This window comes from Solanum lycopersicum, chromosome 1 (assembly GCF_036512215.1).
Source record: "Solanum lycopersicum chromosome 1, SLM_r2.1".
NCBI lineage: Eukaryota > Viridiplantae > Streptophyta > Magnoliopsida > Solanales > Solanaceae > Solanum > Solanum lycopersicum.
Genome location: NC_090800.1, coordinates 75,754,307 through 75,775,603, shown reverse-complemented (window position 1 = coordinate 75,775,603; position 21,297 = coordinate 75,754,307). Strand labels below are relative to the sequence as shown.

General features: G+C 29.2%; 1 protein-coding gene across 1 annotated transcript; it reads right to left on the bottom strand.

The window, feature by feature from the left end:
- Positions 1–19,245: 19,245 nt before the first annotated feature.
- LOC101265860 (S-adenosylmethionine decarboxylase proenzyme 4) lies at positions 19,246–20,820 on the bottom strand. Its single transcript, XM_004229422.5, has one exon. It carries the CDS (start codon positions 20,610–20,612, stop codon positions 19,620–19,622), a length of 993 nt encoding a protein of 330 aa, XP_004229470.1. The 5' UTR covers positions 20,613–20,820; the 3' UTR covers positions 19,246–19,619.
- Positions 20,821–21,297: the final 477 nt, after the last annotated feature.

Genomic DNA, 21,297 nt, shown 5'->3' with positions numbered 1-21,297 from the left:
GTAATGTATGTTATTTTTAATATATCAAATCAAGTACTGCATAAGGAATAATTTCAGCATAATTAATATAAATATAACAAATACTAATAATATTAATATATCATATTTAGCATTAATTTTATACACTTTATTAAACAATCCTGAATGAGATTTAAAAAGAATGGTGTGTACACAACCTTATTCATTTCTGATAAAAAAGTGTACTTGAATAGCCTGTTTGGTTGAGGCTGTCAAAAGTACTTTCCTTATAATCAATCGAACCAAATCAAGTCAAATCTAATTGAATCAAATATTAGGGAATTCAAATAAATTCATAGATTTCATTTATATTTTTTTTGGTAAGTAAAGATATTTTATTACCAGAATCTTTAGTACATTGCATTAGTACTTCCTATATGTAAAATTACTAGCAAACTAGACTTACATTCTCATATATAGCAAAGTCAGGAATTGAATTGATCCTCATAAATAAAGTAAAATATCATATAATCAATTAATTTAGCTATTAAAAATTTCTGATTATCAATTTCCATACTTAATCTTATAGTAAATATTTGAAGGTCCATAGTGTAGATACTTGTTTAGGAAAAATACATAAGTTAGAATAAACTTGACCCAAAAAATATTTTGTTCCTAAACTTTTATGAGCAATGATTTAGTACTCATAATCTTGTTGGAATAAGGTAAAAAAGAAAGAAAAAAACTCAGAATCTCACATCACATCTATTATTTACATCAATCTGATATTTATATGATATATATATAATTGTTGTTATTAAATCATAACTAATGAATACATATTTCAATTATAATGTATCATTCAGCAATAAATTATTAAAATTTTAGTAATATAAATATAGAGAACAAACAAAATTTAACCGCAAAATTAATAGAGTAACTTTCATATATATCAAACATAAAAGTCATATTTGTATGTTACAGGTATTGTTTGCATAATTGCGCTCCATAAAAAAATATGTATATTTCACTATATATATACAAAAGAAAATAATTATATAATTTTGTTATACATATATAAAATAAAGCAGTTGTATGATCTGCTTTGGTATCCATATACAAAAGACCAATTGTATAAGTTGAGTTTGTAGAAAGCGAGAAAGAGAGAGACAAGAGAAAAATGGATAGGGGAAGATCGTGATTGTATAATCATAAGTATATTGGAAGAAAATATATGCATTTGTATTGTATATACATTTCTCTCTCGTTTTATACAAACACAAACACAATGTATACATATGGTTTGTATAAAGTGAGACAGGCGAGTGAGCAAGCGAGATATGGGAGAGTGGCGAGCGAGATCTGGGAAAGGAGAGAGAGGGAAACAAAAGAATATGTACATATATAATTTTCTCTCGCTTTATACAAACACAAACATATTTTATATATTTGTATTTTTGTATAAAGTGAGAGAGACGAGTGAGCGAGCGAGATATGTGAGAGTAGAGAGCAAGATTTGGGAGATGGGAGAGAGGGAAACGAAAATATATGTATATATACATTTTCTCTCGCTTTATACAAACACAAACACATTTTATACATTTGCATTTTTATAAAAGCGAGAGAGATGAGGGAGAGAACGAGAGTGGCGAGCGAGATTCACCAGGAGAGAGACGAAATAACAACAGTTTGTTATGGGGTACAATTAAATCAAAACTATGATCATAGCATTTGCTTTAAATTAATTGTTTGCTATTATATATATTTTTCCCAAATAAATATTACTAATAACTCACTCTTATAGAAATACTAGTAACAAGATTTTGTGCTAGCACGGACCCAACATACGTTATTTTTCAATATCAATTTATGTGATATAGATAGAATTTAAAGAGACAATCAATTATTTTGCATGATTTTTTAGATATTTAAAGTTGTTAATTATTGTAACTTATAGTTATTTTTTATGTCATATACACATAATTTGAAAAGTCAATCATTTTTTAATATAATTTTTAGATAGTTAAAGTAGTTAATTATTGTAATTTATAATATTTTTTTAACGTAACTTTTGATATTATATGTAGTCTCTGTATTTTCAAAATAAATGACACTTGATAAATTTTTTATTTAGAGGATATTTGAATTGACCTGAAATTAAAAAAAATATTATATGTGTATAAATACTTTTTTTTTTTTTTTTGTAATCTTATATCTTTAATTCTTCTTCTTCTCCTCTTTCTCTCTCTATATAAAAGATAAATAAATTCAAGGGTACCCTTCAGTAATCTTGTTCCTTGATTTATACATGAAGTATTTTATGGAAGATTCCCATTGGCATTTTATGAGAGAAGAAAGAGTGGTAGTCAAAAGTTACCTATTGATAGAATGCCATAACATGCTGTGATGACAAGCATCTTATCGAAGGTATATATATTTCTTTGACTTCACAGGCTACATAAAGTATATTTTTTTAAGGAGTGTTCTCTTTGAGGATCACAAAAATGTGATTTCCTCTACTTGGCAAATGGAAGTGACCAGTTCATGGTTACAGGTGCAGCTGAAGTCCCTCTCCTCTTAAACGTTTTAACATAAATCTATGTGGATTAGCTGATTTTTCCAGTCCCATACATACAAGATATTGAAATGGAGGTATTATTATTTATCATAAAAAATTAAGGAAGTTGTCATAAATTTCTCAGATATGTCATTGAATCACTTTAGGACAGTTCAACTTGGAGGAGTACAAGGCATAAATCTCGAATTGCAGCTTATCAAGTTTCTACCGACCAAATCTCTGATGCTGGTGAGAATGCCTTGTGCTCCTCCAAGTTAGTTGAACTGTCCTAAAGTGATTCAATTATGATGCAACAAAATAGGCAAAGCTAATGTGGTTATATCTGATGCCTATAAATATTATCGAGACACGACTCTATAATATTCGTTTATTTTTTGTCTGATCGATAAAATTTGAATTTTTTGTTTGTAATCATAAGGATTTACATTTCATTTCTTTTTCTTGAATAATTTATAAAATAAAATCTGGATATGAACTTACATACAATTTGGTGATTTATTTTCAAAGAAAAAAAATGAACCCTTCTTTTTAGTAAAAAAAAATATGGTGAAAGTGTAGTAAATAGGACAAGCAACTTCTCTGTTTATTGCCTTTTTAATTAGTAAATATATATGTAAAATATTAACTTTAATACAGTTCGACTTGTTACGTACTCTAAAATACATTCTCGTATTCTTTCTTTGTTTTTCTTCATAATAAAAATAAATTTTTTGAATAATAAGAATTGAATCAAAATCTAAAGTGTCGATACAAACTTTATATCATTAAACTTTATATGTGAATAACACTATAAAATGAATAAAATTTGCATTTATTATGATATTTAAATATTTCAAAACATTATAGTTAAATAATGTTTATTTAATCGTTTAACTGTTCTTTTATACTGAAAACTTTTAGTATGTCAATTTTTGATTTTATATGATATTACTTTTGTATTTGGCCTAAAAAAAATTGTAGTTGAATAAAATATACATTTATTTCTAAGTAGTCTCGTTAGATTAGATATAGAACCTTCAAGTAAAAATAAATTTGAGTGATATATTTTAGGGTATATATAATTGTGTTAACATTTCAAAAGTATTTGCACATTCTTAGCAGAATTACTCAATTTATAAAATTTAGCCTTTAAAACAAATTTCCTTATCTAGTCTGTATTTAATCCCCCAACCAATGAAAAATTAGGTAACAAATATAATTGTTCAACATTTTTCTTATATCTTTTATCTCATTATCATAGGATGATTTTGTCCACCACCATAAATGATGATTTTATTGGTGATAATAATTTCTTTTCTCTCATTTGTCCCCCTTTCTCTAGGCAAACGATAAAAATCACATATAAGTTTATAATTACATAAATCTTTTATATTGATATAAAAATATAATTGTTGATATATTAATCTGATCGTTAAGTAAGATATATTAATTTTATACATCATACACTAATCTGATGTACATTTTATATATGATACACTAATCTGATACGTGAGATATATTAATCTGATGCGTGAAAATAAGAAATTTGAAAATTTATAAAACTAATATGAGATAATGGTAATAAGAAAACTTCAAGATGGAATTTCTATCATTTATTCTTATTTTTATTCGGCACTTAATATTTTGTACGATTAATAAATATTTTATTATAGTATCTATATTAATTGATATATATATATATATATATATATATATATAAAATCTTATATCCTAGCAAATAATTTGAGGGGTATAAGTAATTAATATTAAAGATAAAATATGAAAGGAAAAAAAATCTCTATTCTTGATTTGTTAAATATATAAGCTTGGAAACTGTCTTATTCTGTCAAAAGGCAATTTTACTTAATGGGAATAACTTGCACGTGAGGATAAGAAAAGTTAGATATTATTCTCTTCCATTCAAATAAGTGAATTTAGCATTTTTTTTTATCTAAAATAAATGAATTTCTTAAAATTGATTGTTTTTTTATCTTTATACGCTTATTAAGAAATTATAAATAAAAAAATATTTTAACTAATTCATCCTTTAAAAAACCTTCTTAAAAATTTTACAAATAGATGGGTACAACTTCAAATTTACTTTTCTCGCTAAAAATTTTGTAAAGAAAAAAACAAAAAATTTCATAAATACATATTTTATTTTGTCATAATTTCGAAAAGACTAAAAATTTTTATCATTTAAAATAATTATAAAAATCTCTCTCTAATGCATTCTTATTTTCTCTCGGATACATTCCTTCACTCTCGAATACATTTCTATTATTTATCGGATACATCTCTCCCCTTTCAGATACATCACCCCTCTTGAATACTTCCCTCTCATTAAGTAATCTATCACTCACTATTCGTGAGCTATGAATCCACACATTTACTGATGCATTCGAGAACTATAAATTTAACGATATTTGTAATTCAAAAAAAATAAAAATATAATGTAATTAGCTTTTAATACTATTAGATCTCTGTAATTTTAAAAATCTTAACGCACTGACTGTTTCTACTTCTTAAAAAACATTTGAAAAAAATGAGTAGATAATATTATCAAATAATTTGTGATTTACATATGAATAAAGTGTAAATCACAAAAAAAAAGTGTAAATCACAAAAAAAAAAAAAAAAAGCACATACATTAACAGTGCAATGACAAATTACTCCATAAAATGGAACAGAGATAGTAAATGCCACGTACATTTAATTACACCCTATACTAAAACACTATAAGGTAGTGTCATAATTTATACATTAAATACATAAGAATTATATTTGAATATGAAAAACGTGGGAGTCAACTACAGTAAGTATAAAAGCGTCGAAAATAAATTCAATAAGATTATAAAAAATATATTATAATAACGATCTTCATTTTCGATTTAGTAGTGTTTTAATTAGATTGAGACATTGTGCATGTTAGTCATTTTTACATGTCAAATCAGCTCTTTAGGCAATTAATATTTGATCACTAATAAATAATAATGTGTTAGAAAAATTAATACACTGGTCCACATCTTCTTCCTTTGCTATTAATTTTGCTTGAAATAAACAAGCAAAACCAGCTAGCTAGGTCCAAGTGCTTCATGGCTAAGAAAGTTATTAAATACCTAACAGGGATCGGATCGTTTGATAATGTGTATGAAAATAAAGTTAAACAGAGTAAATAAATTATATCGATATTAATAATATTGATATCAATTATATTTAAATTATTTTTTATACATTATTTAATTGGGAGAATAAAAATAATATGTATTGTATAATCTTTTTTTAAAAAAATTATTTGTTTATAGAAATATTCTCATAAATATATTGAAAAGGACGTGAAAAAAAAGGCATTATGTTTCTGTAATAGCTATGCATTAAGAATCTTTGATTTCCTAATACTATAATTTTTCAAGTATTAGTTATACATATAATGATACCAAACAGTGTTGGAGATATAAAGGGGTAAATATCAAAAGCTTATAAATTGTAAATTATATGATTGATAAATACAACGACAAAATTAATACTAAAAATCAAAATATTATTATATCAAAACTAATATAAAGAAAAACATCGAAATTGTAGAGAGAAAAATCTCTCATAACTCTTAAGCGACTATATTGTGGATTCTATTGTTCTATTGCTTATATTTATAAAGTACTAAAATCTTTCCTATTAGAAAAGAAATATTTATTCTAAAACATTTCCCTACTCCAAAATATTTTCCTAAAAAGAAAAAATAAATCAAATATGAGAAAATATTATATTTTCCTTTCAAAAAAAGTAAAAATATTTATGATGATAATTTGTCTTTTCTTTAAGGAAAAATAAATCTTAAATTATGATAAGAAAATCAGGATAAAATCCTAACAAATAGAGTATTTAATTTTATATTAGTTATACATAAATTAAAAAAGCAAAACCAAACAAAGTGTTATAGAAGGATAAAAAATCATTGATTTCGAAATCAATTTAAAAATAAATATATCGAATAGCATTACATGATAACTTATCTTGCTCATAGTTATTTCTAAATTATAATTTTCTAAATTATAATGTTATTTATATCTCGTATCAAAAATAAAATAATAATTCTAAAATAATTAATTCCGACATAATCTAATCATAAAAAAACAAAGATTCTTACGCAGGCAATGTTCCATTTTGTTAATAATATTAAATTCCTAGTGTACCAATATTCATCATAGTTTTTTCATAAATCCACTGCTATCTTTTTTTCTTCAAAAAGTCTGTGTTGTTACTTCACTGTCATGGCTAGGCTCATAATTGAGTTGTTATTTGGAACAAGGAAATTTACAAAAAAATTAGAAGAAGTAATAAGGCTAAATGGTCAGAAAATTTAGTTAAAAAATTATAATATTTTTTTTATTTTAGTAAACTGATTTTTTTAATTTTTTATTTTTGTATTAAAATTAAAAGAGTAAAAATATTTTAAAATATAAAATAACATAGATGATATATCATTCTGATCAAAAAGATTTTTCCTAGCAATTACTCTCTCTGTCCCATTTTTACTTTGCACTTGTATTAAGAAATGATATAACCTTATCCTTTTACCCTTATTTAATTTTTTTTGGAACTCTAGTTTTCAATCAATGAATATGAATTAATTTATTTTGACTAATTAATTTAACCAATGAACATGAATCATTTACTTATCTTTTCTAACGTGGTCAAATGCATATTTTCAAGGCTAATAATTCATAAGGGTGAAAAAGAAACAATATAATAATTTATACATTGATTCTACAATATGACAAATATTATCAACCAACTATTTATAGAAAATGATAACATATAAAATAAGACGGAGGAAGTATTAATAATGCTGTAGAAATTAGATAATTATTTGATGGTTACAAGAAAGTCCCAAACTTGACTAACGACACCTAGTAGCTGTAATATGAAATAATAGAATTTAGGTTTATGATGTGTGGCCAATATTTTGGTATTCCCAGCCAACAAATGTATTCTAGTGACTTGTTTGTATCCCATGATAGAATTCTTTGTTTACACCATTCCATTTTGTGTAAAGAGACAAATATATATATATATATATATATATATATATATATATATATATATATATATATATATATATCCCAGCCAACAAATGTATTCTAGTGACTTGTTTGTATCCCATAATAGAATTCTTTGTTTACACCATCCATTTTGTGTAAAGAGACAAAATGGATACATGTGTATGTATATGATGGAATAGATACACGTGTGGTAGGTATACACAAGTCAAAATAGATGTAATTTGTTCTAGATATATTTTATCCAGACGTGATTCACAAGTATTTACAATACACTAACTCTATATCTTGTTTCTCTCCTCTATGACTAGCCTATCTCTCACTCCTCTTTCTCTCTCTCTCTCTCTCTCTCTCTCACACACACACACACACACATATATATATATACACATGTATCTAGTATCAAAATATACATTAATACATTCATTAGTGTATTCATAGATAGTTTTCTCAAATTCGGGATCATAAGGAAGCAATGTGGCTCCTTTACTTCCAGTGTTTGGCATACACAAGTGAACTTACCTGAAAGAGACACAAACACAAAACAAAATGTAAAATTAGAAAATGTAACTACTACTCAAATAAACGCTTGTCACATGTATATGATATTACAATTCACAACAATATACATCATCACCGAGCAGAAAAAAGAGAGAGAGAGAAAGAGGATAGAGGGAGAGAGTCAACTAGAGAAAGGGGAAGGGATGTTGAGAGATTATGTAATTATTTATAACATATAGTGGGATTTTGTAGATTTGACAAGGGTATTTTGTGTATTTTATGTGTAATGGATTGATTCGATACAATCTACTTTTCACATTTTTTATTCTATTACAACGTTTGTTTTTCCTCGTTTAGGTTTTGGACTCTCTAGGGAGAACCAACTTCATATGACAAAATAATCTTTTATGATCACTGAAACATTGAATGAAAGAAAATAATCTTTTCAATTCTCTTACACGTAAAAGTTAAAGTTTCTTTAAAAAGACAAAAAAATTAAAATCAATTTTTGGAGGGCTATGGTGACATTTCATTAGTAATCATCGATCCGAATAACGTGGAGAATGTGAAATCCCGTACAAGTTTATAAGGACAATATTATAAGGTGAAGTAGTAAAGAACCCTCGAAAGTGAAAGGGGTAACCCATCGATGGCCTCCTAAACTTGGCACAAATCTTTCACTTAGACACCTCAAGTGGAGGGTTTTCATTTTAAACACCTAACGTAGGGTCCCTATGTGTCACTTAAAAACACTTTTTGCACAGCTGGAGTGCCGCGTGAGTTTCACTGATACTAGGAGCGTAAACATGAAAATTTTGTCTGATGTGGAGTCCCCAACGGTAATATTACTCACATCATCTATTCATGATTTTATTCCAATTATACCCTAATTCAAATCCCAATTTCTCTCTTTTTTTCCAATTTCTTCCTTCTTTTTCGATTTCTCTCTTCTTCAGCCTTTCATGTGAAGCTTCTCCAATTCTTCCATGGATGAAGGTCGATATTGTAGGTGTTGTGATGACACATTATTAAAGACTTCATGAAACCCAATTAAATTCAGGGCGTAGATTTTTTACTTTTAGAATTTCAAAGGTAAAATTCTTGTTTCCCTTACTTTTGTCAGGTCAATTAGATGATTAATTCGTTTGTGTCAAATTCTTTTTGATTGGTTTTATAGAAAATGGGTGGTTGTGACTATTTTCTTTGGTATGAAGATCGACATCTTCCACAAGCAAACAAGGTAATGTGGGGATTGTTGAAGCAAGTCAATGCTTTTGATGAAAAGTTAAAGCGAGCAAGAAATATATTTATTGTTGGTTTTGTTCCTATTGGATTGCTTATGTTTGGAATATGGAAATTGAAGCCTAATTGTTAGTGTTCTTGAGATGTTCTTAAGGTGTTCGGTCTAGTACTATTTTGATGAGCCAAACAACATTCGATATAGTAGTATTTAGATGTTGTTGTTGCTGTGAATTTTTGATGTAATTGTGCTTTCTAATTTAATGAAATTCTAAGTTCTAGTAGTATTTTGATGTTGTTATTACTGTAAAATTTACTTTTGGCTACCATATAAAGTAGTATCAAAAGAAAATGCCCATGCTATAAACAATTATCGTATTCGTCAAAATGTAACTTCCAAATACACAATACTTAAACAGTTATAGTGAATGCTCCATAATGAGCTCAAAGGTAGCATTATGCTATATAATATTCAAGGCTACAACCCAAAAAAGTGTACCAAAATAAGGTCCCAAAATAAAGCTAGCATAAACAAAAGTTACATACAACCTTTACAAAAGTGTTTACTAGTACCAATCCAAGAATAGCATACTCCAATGACATACGACAACATATTAAGGGACCAAAATCAACCTATCCTTGTTGGTGTTACTTCTTCTTTTTGTTTGCCATTTGCTGCAATTGGGAAGAGGTGACATCAGCCTTGTTTTTCCATCTTAAGCCTCTAGGCTTAATGCCACTGTCTATACCCGTTAAACTTGCATCCTTGTAACTTAAACCTGTTAGTAGAATTTTTTGACTTAAAGTCCCAGGCTGTTTTTTGAAGAACAAATTAAATTTAAAATATAAACTTTCATTCATTTAAGAGACAATTAGACAAACTTACGTTTAATATTTCGGTTCCACTTGCACTTGTGTAGATGCCAAATTCAACATTACTTGCTCCACCTTTAGTTTGCCTCTTTGTTGCTCCTCTTGCATAATCTTCTCCAGTTCTAACATTTTCTTTTTTTTGTCCAGCAGTTTGTCTTGTCCTTGAAGGTAGTTGACTGGTTATTCCTCTTGTAACAGGAATACTTGTATCCCCAACTGGAGGTGGTTGATTTGTTTTTGCAGTTTCCTTTACCGTTTTAACTCTACTGGTATTACCACAAATTGTTGTTAAAGAAACACGATTGTTTGTTGTTATTGCCCCAGGTTGGTAGGAGCTTGTTTGTTCAGGGTGGCTACTTCCTTGTGAACTTTGACCAGCAGTAAATTGTGAATTATGGCTCGCTGGTTGTGAAGTATGGACACCAACCTTCTATTTCTTAGAGGTCTACAAGGCATTTGTTTAGGCTCAGGAGGCTCAATCCTGAATTATTAGTTTCAGGCCACATCTTCATATTTGAAATTGGTTGAATGAAATGACTATAAGCCTTTAAGAAGGTATCCTTCCTATACCAATGCTCCACAAGTGGTTCAGGTTCCTGTCCTATGTAGTACAAAGTAGAAATAGCATGTTGGCATGGAATGCCTCTCAACTGCCAAGTTCTACAGCTACAAACTCTATTAGTCAAGTTGACTGTATGCCTATACTGCCTTTCTCCAATCTCAAACCCAACATCAATATTCCAAATCACCTTGCATGCCCTAGAATTTTTCTTATTTGCCTCCAACATAAGTCTAGCCATAGGTTCAATATCACATATTCATGTGTCGGCAAACTTAACCATATCCACAGTTCTAGTCATTAATTTTATCCTAATTTCATCAAACATGGTTATTATAGATTTGTCTACAAGATAATATCCATGAGTTAAAAATTTCAGACATGTTATTTTCAACTGCATCACATTTAGAGTGCTCTTGAAAGAATGATCTAACCCATGACAATTTTGGATAATGTAATAAATCTTCATTAATATTTTCATTACTAAGTTTGCTCATTTTGTAAAGCTCTTCATTGTACTTCACTTCAAAAGTTGCCTTGGAACATCTCCAAAATTGTTTTCTCCTTTCCTCTCCTTCCCATATTTTACTCCAGTTAGACCAGATGTGTCTAGCACACATTCTAACTTCAGCATTTGATAGCAGTTCAACAATAGCTCCTTGAAAACCCTACAATAAAATACAATTCAAGAAAGAAAACACATTTTACAAATCTACAATTATCAAAGTAATAGACAATTAATTACCTTCTGCATATCTGACATTCAGTAAGACCATGTCCAGTACCCAATTGCAAGTCATCTTTCAAGTAGTTGATATAGAAGCTCTAGCTGAGTTTAGTCTCCTTGTCCATAACTGTCCAAGCTATAGGAAACATCTGATTGTTTCCATTCCTGCCAGCTGCTACAAGAAGTTCACCGTTACAATCACCCTTTAAGAAACATCCATCAAATCCTATTATTGTTCTACATCCTTATTTCCACCCCTTCTTCAATGCGTCCAAGCATACATAGAAGTATACAAACAAATTCTTTCCTGCTACGGTTCCTCTATCCATTTTTACCCGAACAGAACTATCAGGATTGGTTTGTTGTATAACTTCAACATAATCACATAGCCTTGCAAATTCCATATTCCAGTCACCCATGTTTTCTCTAAGAATCATCATCTTTGCCTTGTAACAAATTGTTCTATCCACATGCAGTCATAACTCCTCCATACACAATTTTTGTATTTCCCAAATCCTCAAAGATGGTTGTTTAGTTATTTCATCCTTGAATCTACTTGATAAGAACTTAGTTGTACACATTTTGTTCTTATTAGATGGTAAATATTTGTGTATAGGATGATAATTCTTAATGATTAAGTTACCAGATTCCCTATCAATAACATCATAGCACAACCATTTGCATTTTTCTTGGAATTTACATTTAGCTCACTCTATGAGCTTCATTAGGCCTTAACTTAATCTGATAAATTTTTTCAACAGTATATTTAGCTTAAGCATTTCTAAATTCCTTAGCATTCTCAGAAATTATTCCAAGTTCAAAATAGCAACACTATATTCATCATCATACACTTCTAAATTCCTTAGCATTCTCAGAAATTATTCCAAGTTCCAAATAGCAACACTATATTCATCATCATACCTGACCTTTTTGCTCTTTCTTCTTCCTGGTAGATCAACACCTCCAACAGCTTCTGCATCTAGGATATCAGTGCTATCATCACTATCACATTCTGAGCTATCAATGTACTTCACATCCCCTCCCAATTGGCCAACATATCTATCCTTCTTATTTACTCCAATATCTTCTAAGCCTCTGTCCACACCTGCCTCACCTATTGGTACTTCTTCAGTTACTATTTTTTTCTTCCTAAGATTAGGATTTCTTTTGTTTCTCCTTTCAGTCCTAAGGGATCTCAGTTTTTCATCGGCATCTGAATCATCTTCACTGGAATATCATCTACATTTGAGTCAGTACTAAGCAGATCTGATTTAGATTCATTATGATTTGTATCACCTCCATTCAAATTTAAATCATTATCCACAGTCCCCTCAGCATTAATACCCACAGATTCATCAACAGTGTCAGAACATGGTAAAAGAGAAGATGGAGCAGGTAATTCTTCTTCTAATTCATCAACTTCATGGACCACATACACATGAAACTCATCACTATCTACCAAGTCTTTCGCAAATTCTAACAGTTGAGTATCAGAAGTAACTTGAACTAATTCATCACCATCTTCACAGCAAAATGCCTTAACATTTGTGTACCCAAGTTCTTTAGTGTAGGAAAGAAACTCGACAAGACTAAAATGATCTTTATCTACGGCGACACCATATACGTCTACTTCTCTTTGGTAAGTAGGTTTAGGGTTTAAAAACAACACACCCTCCATGATGAAAACATGTTAAAATATAGTTGTCCATATCCCAACAAGGAGACCCACCCCCAACAAAAGGAATACCCAAAAAGCCCCTTACTTTATCAGCACCACTGAGATCAAAACCTAGATTAAAAATGAAAAAAAAAAAAAGCAGAATCAACAATAAAATACACCTTCTGCAAGAAAACAAAGGAAAAAACAGAGGTAGAAAACAAAATGGTGACAACCCAATACCTCGTCAACTTCACGTTGCACAGCCCGATACAACCTTAAGCATGCAAATGGTGAAACAAAATATAACAATGGTTATTACTAACAATGAATTGAAGGAAAAACAACGCAATACATGTGAAGGAAGAGACATCTAAGATTTTGGTCGGAGAAGAAGGGAAAACATACGAAGAAAGTTGAAAGAAGAAATTGGAAAGATGAATCGATTTTTCCTTTTTCTTTTATCCGATTTAATTTGTCTAATAATTTGAATAAAAATTACGTGTAAATAGGTTTAACAGTTGGCATAATATAATTTGCAAGTTAATGCACGTATAACGAATTGTGTTGCACGTGCCTATGGTCTACAGATGTTTGTGAAAAAAAAATTAAGTAACACATAGGAACCCTACGTTAGGTATTTAAAATGAAAACCCTCCAGTTGAAGTATCTAAGTGAAAGATTGTACCATGTTTAGGAGGTCACCGATGACTTCTGCCAAAGTGAAATAAGACATGAAAATATAAGCTACAAGTAGATTGAGGAGCTAGAGTTTAATGGAAAGTTAAGGCTTATAAGCACTTCACCAAAATTAAAAAGAACAATAAGAGCAATATCTTACCGCCTAAAGCAGGAAGAGTCATAATCAGTCTCTAGAAAACTAAATTAAAAAAGACTTACAAACTACTTAGAAATTATAAGAATCGTAATTATTTTTTTTTTTTAATCAAAAGTGTTTTGATTCATCTTGACACATGTACCATTCTCCCACACTATATAATCTTTAAAAAATAACAAAAAGAAGAAAGCAAAATGTCGTTAATCATTACAACATGACTTTAGGAACTTTTTTTGGAATCAAAACACTTAAAAAAATTGAAATACAATCATCATGATCATATATAAGTCTGAAAAGACCAACGCAAATGCAATACCCCCACCAATCTTTTAATATACGGTGAAGGACCAAGAATATTCATAATTTATTGTTAATAATTTAAAAATATTTTTTTTCTTATTTTTTGATTAAGATATATCTTTTATTTCGTATTTGATCAAAAAATATCTCTCTATCCATTTTTTATGTCTGAAAAAATATTTTTAATCTGGAAATATTTTTAATCTTTGTTATCTATCTATATATCTATCTATTTTATATTTAGAATTTTAATATTGATTAAATTTTTATTCAATAACAATTCACATTTTGTTATTTAACTAAATAAAATTTTAATTCTTTTTTCTTTTAATTGTTTGTGGTTGAAATCTTTTATTAAATATGCTCATGTAAAAAATATTAGTAGTCGGATTGCCAAATGTTCTCTTAAATTTAGTTAATATTTCCTAGCTCTAATAACATATTTTAACACAACTCACATTCTAATTAGTTTATTAAATTTTGTCATTTTTTTTAAAATTTATTTATAATTAAAAAATAATCAATACAAGGACATATCATTAACGTTATCAGAAGCCAACAAATAAGTAAGAGATCATAAAACCTACTCGCATCGGGTATTTATATTAATTCAATATATGTATGCCATGTGTTTAAATTTATTGTTTATTTTACTTAACCTTAAATGAATTACATAGTAATAAAAATTACTACATTTATTTAATATAAACATTCAATACAGATAAATTTTTTTGAGATCAATATATGATGCATCAAATGTCATTATGTTAGTAAAATCTCGAATTATGTTTATCGCTTTTTATTTAGTACTATTATTTATATTTGGGATAACGCCCAAGTACCCCCTCAACCTATGGCTGAAATCTCAGAGACACACTTATACTATACTAAGGTCCTATTACCCCCTGAACTTATTTTATTAAGAATTTTTTACCCCTTTTCGACCTACGTGGCACTATCTTGTGGGTCCAACGATGGTTGACTTTTTTTTTCAAACTAGTGTCACGTAAACTAAAAAGGGATAGAAAATTACTTATAAAATAAGTTCAGGAGGGTAATAAGACCTTAGTATAGTATAAGTGCGTCTCTAGAATTTCGAACATAGATTGAGGGTACTTATGCATTTTCCCTTTATATTTTTGGAAAGTTTGGTTATCCTTATTACAATGAAGTAATCGTAGAAAAGGATCTCCAATGCAATTTTTTTCCAGAAAAATTATAGATATTTTATTAGAGAATTTTCTACTTAAAATTTGGACCAGTAAATAAGTTTTTATTTTAGTGTTCAGGATAAATCTTTAAGTCTATAAATAGATTAAATTATTAATCAATCAAATTTTTGTCCTTTTTCTTTACTCTCTATTACTAAAAGAAAAAGAGTTTGGGATATTTGAATATGAGCTAATATTAAGAATTTAAATAAATAAAAAATTATCATTTAGAACAAATAAAGAATTAACAAATTAGCAAGGGAATTTAATTAAATTAAATTTGGATTGGAGATATTTTTAGATCAAAGGTGAAAAAAGAGGTATCTTTGAACTATAAATAAATATATAAATTATTTTTAGACTAAAAGGTTGAAAGAGAATATTTTAAAGGCATTCTCAATAAATTAGGATTATTTTTTGATCCTTTTCTGTTTAATATAAAAAATAATTAAATAAAAAGTGACATTTACTAACTTTCTTGTGTATTTAAACGCATGCCAAAGCTCTTTCAATAGAAAATTAATACGTGTTAGCCAATAACTAATCACTTAATTAAACTATAAAAAATTCATGTTTAATCATTTGATGTTACTAAAAGGTAGTTTCATTCCCACTTATCATTTATAACAATTGCCACACGTTAATTTTAGATTAGTACTTTTATTTTGACCAATTATATGTTCCCTCATCCACGGTAAAAAAAAATCTTTGATTAATATGCCAATTGTTATATTTAATTTTAAAGCTAATGAAGTGACTTCATAAGCTTAAGTACTTTGTTTTGGTAATTGAGGATTTGAATACAGAGTAAATAACCAGCTCTTCATTTTTGTTCTATATGTAAGTTTATTGTTCCTACTTTTCTTTTTTATTTCGTGCTACATTTATAGTATGGTCACAATTCTTTATAATAATATAGTTTGTTTCGATATTTTTCAATTGCTATAGTACAATGATTTAATAGAAAAAAAAACATATAACATAAAAATGAAAGATTGATTTCACTAAAAAAAAATATGACTGTTATAATGAAATGTTATTATAAAGAATGATTGTTATAGCTAGATTAGAGTTGATTTCTTTATATTATGTTAATTTTTTCGTGTTGGATGTAAGGTTGGTGTGCTATTTTTTTTTTTTTACATAATAATAAAGAAGGAACTAGAAGAAAGAAATCATTAATATTCAAACTCGTGACATTGTAATTATCCATACAGACATGTCAAGAGTGAAAGTGTGAGGAATAATGAATATAATACTAAAAATTTGCAAGAGGAGTCCTTGTATTTTTTTATTTTTATTGTCGTTTAGACCAAGAGTCTAGAATTTTTAAAATATGAATGCAATCACAAAATGTAGCCATATGTTCGTGATAAATTACTATGTTTTGGTTACCATAATCATACTAGTCCAAATTAATAACTAGATTTTAAATCAAACCTTAAATCAGTATATGAATTCTCAATTTGCCCTCTTTTAAGCTTAGAAAACTTTTTCAACAATTTGTACCTTTTAATTCATGATTTTTTAGATTCTAGGTGTTAAATCTAACGTAGGCTCATGTATAATCGGTAAAATTTGATGTACATTTGTTACTTTGGTGTTAGATGACTTTTCTTAGCCCATGATTCCAAATTGAACCGTGATGACATCGGTTATAACTCTATAGTAGGTAAGTAAAAACCCAAAGTATATCTAAGTAATTAACTCCTAAACTAGTGAAATTTACTTAAATTTCTCTTTTTATTGTAGTATCCAAACACATGAATTGGCTCCTATATAAGGCCCATAATGCATATTGGGTTTTTCAATTTCTTTTGCAGATTTAGAGCCCACTCCAGCTTTGATTTATTATGGGCCTTGAAAAATAGTAGTCTATACATTTTAGTCCTTCATTGTTGGGAATTTGTACAAATTCTCTTTCTTGAGACTACTATTTAAATTTGGGAAAATTGCGCGGTTAAACAAACTTATATTATTTAATTACTTATCAGAACTATAGTTTCTATAATTTTCACCCACGACTAACATTATACATTAAAATATGTGGGTTGACTTTGAGTTTGTATAATTAGCCACATTTGTATATATATAATTTGCTAGAATATACAAATACATATGTATAATATACAATTATCTAATCAATATATATATATATATAGAATTCACCTCTTTCCCACTTTATACCCTCTCTCCCTTGCCTCTCTCCTCTCTCTCCCGATCTCGCTCGCCTCTCTCCTCTCTCTCTTAATCTCGCTTGCTTTTTATACAAATGCATATGTATAATGTACAATTATCTAACCAATATACATATACAATTCACCTCTCTGTCCTCTCTCGCTCGCCTCTCTCTCAATATCGCTCGCCTCTCTCCTCTGTCTCCCAATTTTGCTTGCCATATATACAAATACATATGTACAACATACAATTATCTAACCAATATACATATGCAATTAAACTCTCTCCCACTTTTTGCCATCTCTCTCGCTCTCTCCTCTCTCTCCCAGTCTTGCTCGCGTCTCTCCTTCTTATAACATGTAACTACAAATTGTAATTATTAAACTATAAATATGGAGAGTATTTAGGCTATTTTTTAGTGGATATATGTGAAAGTTCCCCTTTAAATTTTATCATCATGGTCTGGGGGTGGGGGTGGGGTTGGGGTTGGGGTTGGGGTGGACATCGTTTCCAAAATAAATACACAAGTAAATAATTGTCCTACTATTTTAAAGGTGAAATTTAATCCAATTAACTAAAGGAAACATATTTTAAAGAGTGGCCTCAAAGAAGATCATAAGTTCATATCGGTGCACCATTATGGGTGAATACACACTTTTTGAAAAGTGTTTAAGTTTGTGCTAGACAGTTTAATGACCAAAATAACATAATTTAGTTCAAATTTCACGAGTTCTATTTAATCATCTCTTAGTTATTGTTGTCTAATCAAGTAGCACTTTTCATGTCAGCAATGTAAAGAGAACATATTCATGACCCGACTATCGATGGTCTATTAAAAATAAAATCTCTATCTTTTTAAATAGAAATAAAGTCTGCCAACTCCATATCCTCCCGAACCTCACACGTGGATTATACTGAGTTTATTATTATTAATATAACAAAAAACAATCTAGCATCTAAGTACTGATTGATATTAAATAGCGAATGATATATTACTATTATTTAGCAAAACAACATCGAAAACACATAGAAGGCAGAAAACTAGATAGATAGATTGTCCTATTTACTTATAATTATGCTTTCATTTTAATTTTTTTTGCACCTTGTTGTGTTGATAGCTTACATAACCATATAATTTTAATCCACTCATAATCACCATATACAACTAATTAATATGCATGCTTAATCATGGAGAAAAAAAACCATGACAAGCCCATGCAAGTTCTCATTGGAGACAAATAGATGAGAAGGAAGACAAAATGAAAACTTAGCAACAAAAAGATTCATCCACTTTTTAACATCCCCCACTACTAACAACACATAAACATGTAACCTCAAACAAATTTCTCTAGGCGTGACAAACATAAAGTGGGGTGCATTATCATGATATATTAACCTAAGCCCACTATCTTCCCCTTCCAAATCTTTATACAAATCGATTATTAACCTTATGAGTTTAAAAGTCGAGAGATGAACAGTTTTCGCTACATAAATATCGAAATTGACCTCCTTCTTATTTGAGAGACAAACTTATATCGTAATTTTTTTGAGTCAAAAGTCTTAATTAGAAATTTTAGATTGAATATATATCAGTAATAAATATTTTTTTAATAAAAAACTCTTACGATAACCTTATGGTGAAAAATTTACTTGCATCACTCTACACAAGTCAAAGCTTACATTGATGATCATCAAGATCATCTACCATCCATTCCAACTCATGCATCAATATTTTTCTACTTCTTTTTAATTAAAAAATTTTCAACTAAAAAAACTAACAAAATTAAGATAAGATAAAAAAAAAGAAAAGAAAAATACAAAAAAAAAAAAAACAAGAAGAAAAAAAAAAGTCCCCTACTTCCTCCCTTTACTTCTCAAAACCATATATCTACCATCACAGAAGGTGCAAGTACCACCATATTGCCACCTTCCTACCATCACCGCCGCCGCAGCACCGCCACCTACTTCCGGCAAGATGTAAAAGTCTGAAACACCACACTTCCGGTTGACGGAAAATCATCCATTGTGCAGCTCCGGCATTTCATCCCTAATGGTTCAACAGCTTTAGCAATTCTCGTCCAGACCTCATTGGTCGTTGAGGTAGTCGAAATCGACATAGTCCCCGGCCGGAAAACTTGCACCACTTTCTTCAATATATTAATAATGTCATTGGGATCATCGTAAATTGATCCAACACATTCATAACTTGCATAACTAAATCCATCTTCAGGGGTAACATGAATGGTTGAATAACGATCTCCGTCAATGCCATTCATAGAATATCCACAAGGATCGAAAACAAAATCACAAATCAAAGCATTTGGATTGATATCTGAAATTCCAGTTACTTCCGTCATTTCATTTGACGCCATATTTGGATGCTTAAAAAACTTCCTAGCAAGTACCCGATCGAGCTCCGTCATACAAACTTCCACAGTGAAGAGATCGTTGTTCGATTCTTCGTTACAAGCAGTGAATACATGCCATGAATGAGAAATGAATTTTGAAGGCATAACAGAGGCTTTTCTATAACAGAGATGAATGGGTAACTGTTGTTGTAAATAGAATATCTCATCGTTGAAATTAGTGTGTGGGTAAGGTTGAGATTTGGGGAAAATGAAATTTCCTCTGGTATACCTACATTCACTCATCATGAATCCCAGTTCGGACGTAAACTGAATCAACGGAAGAATTGATTTCAATAACTGCGTAGTTCCACATGTTTTGATTATAATTTTAGTTGAGTAAACAAAGAGGCTTGATTCCGATAACACATAAGAATCAAAGTATTGATTTCCAACAGCTGATACTACAGTACATTGCACTGCATTTAGTATTTCTTCGATTGATTCGAAATCCAATTGACGAAGACCACCCATCCGGATGATTGGATCATCACCGGAGAAGTGTAGTTCAAGTCTCTTTTCGAATCCTTCGAAACCAGAAACAGCCATGGATATGTTCAATTCGATGAAATGAGAAATAGAAGAGATTGGAGGTGGGAAGAGTTAGGAACAGGGAAGTGAGTATATATAGTGAGAAAAAGGGAAGAGGGCATGCGAGGCGAGTGAGTGAGTGAGAGAAGAAAATTAAAGAATAAATAGTAATAATTATAAGTTCGTAAGCATAATGAATACAAGATGATGTATTAAGTTTTTTTTGTTTGTATGATACAAAGATTTTGTTGTGACAAACAAAATAAATCCACGCGCAATTCTTGTTTTTTTATATATTATTTGAGTACTATTCACTCTATTTCTACACTCGTACCTTCAAAATAATCAATTGGTTTAGCCGTGACGAAGCTTAGAATTTTGTTATTAACTTGTTCAAAATTTTCTGTATATATCTCTTGTTTTTTACTTATCTATGCAATATATTATATATTTCGACTAGGGGTGTTCAACTGACCACCTCGGACCCTCCGGTCAATGTAGCTTTGTTGGGGTTGGGGATTATGGTTCTTTTAATTATTGGGTCTAAACTAAATAGTTTATACATCATGTTTATTGTTAATAAAAAATATAAGGTTTAGAGTTTGGACTAATGTTATATTGGATTGGATGAATCTATAAGCTCTAAATTAGCTTAGTCCGAGATAAATGCTTATTGGAACTTGATATGCACAATATATATATT

What these genes read in the sequence shown, in the direction of transcription:
- LOC101265860 (XM_004229422.5), bottom strand. Translation starts at nt 20,612, where the DNA reads ATGGCTGTTTCTGGTTTCGAAGGATTCGAAAAGAGACTTGAACTACAC.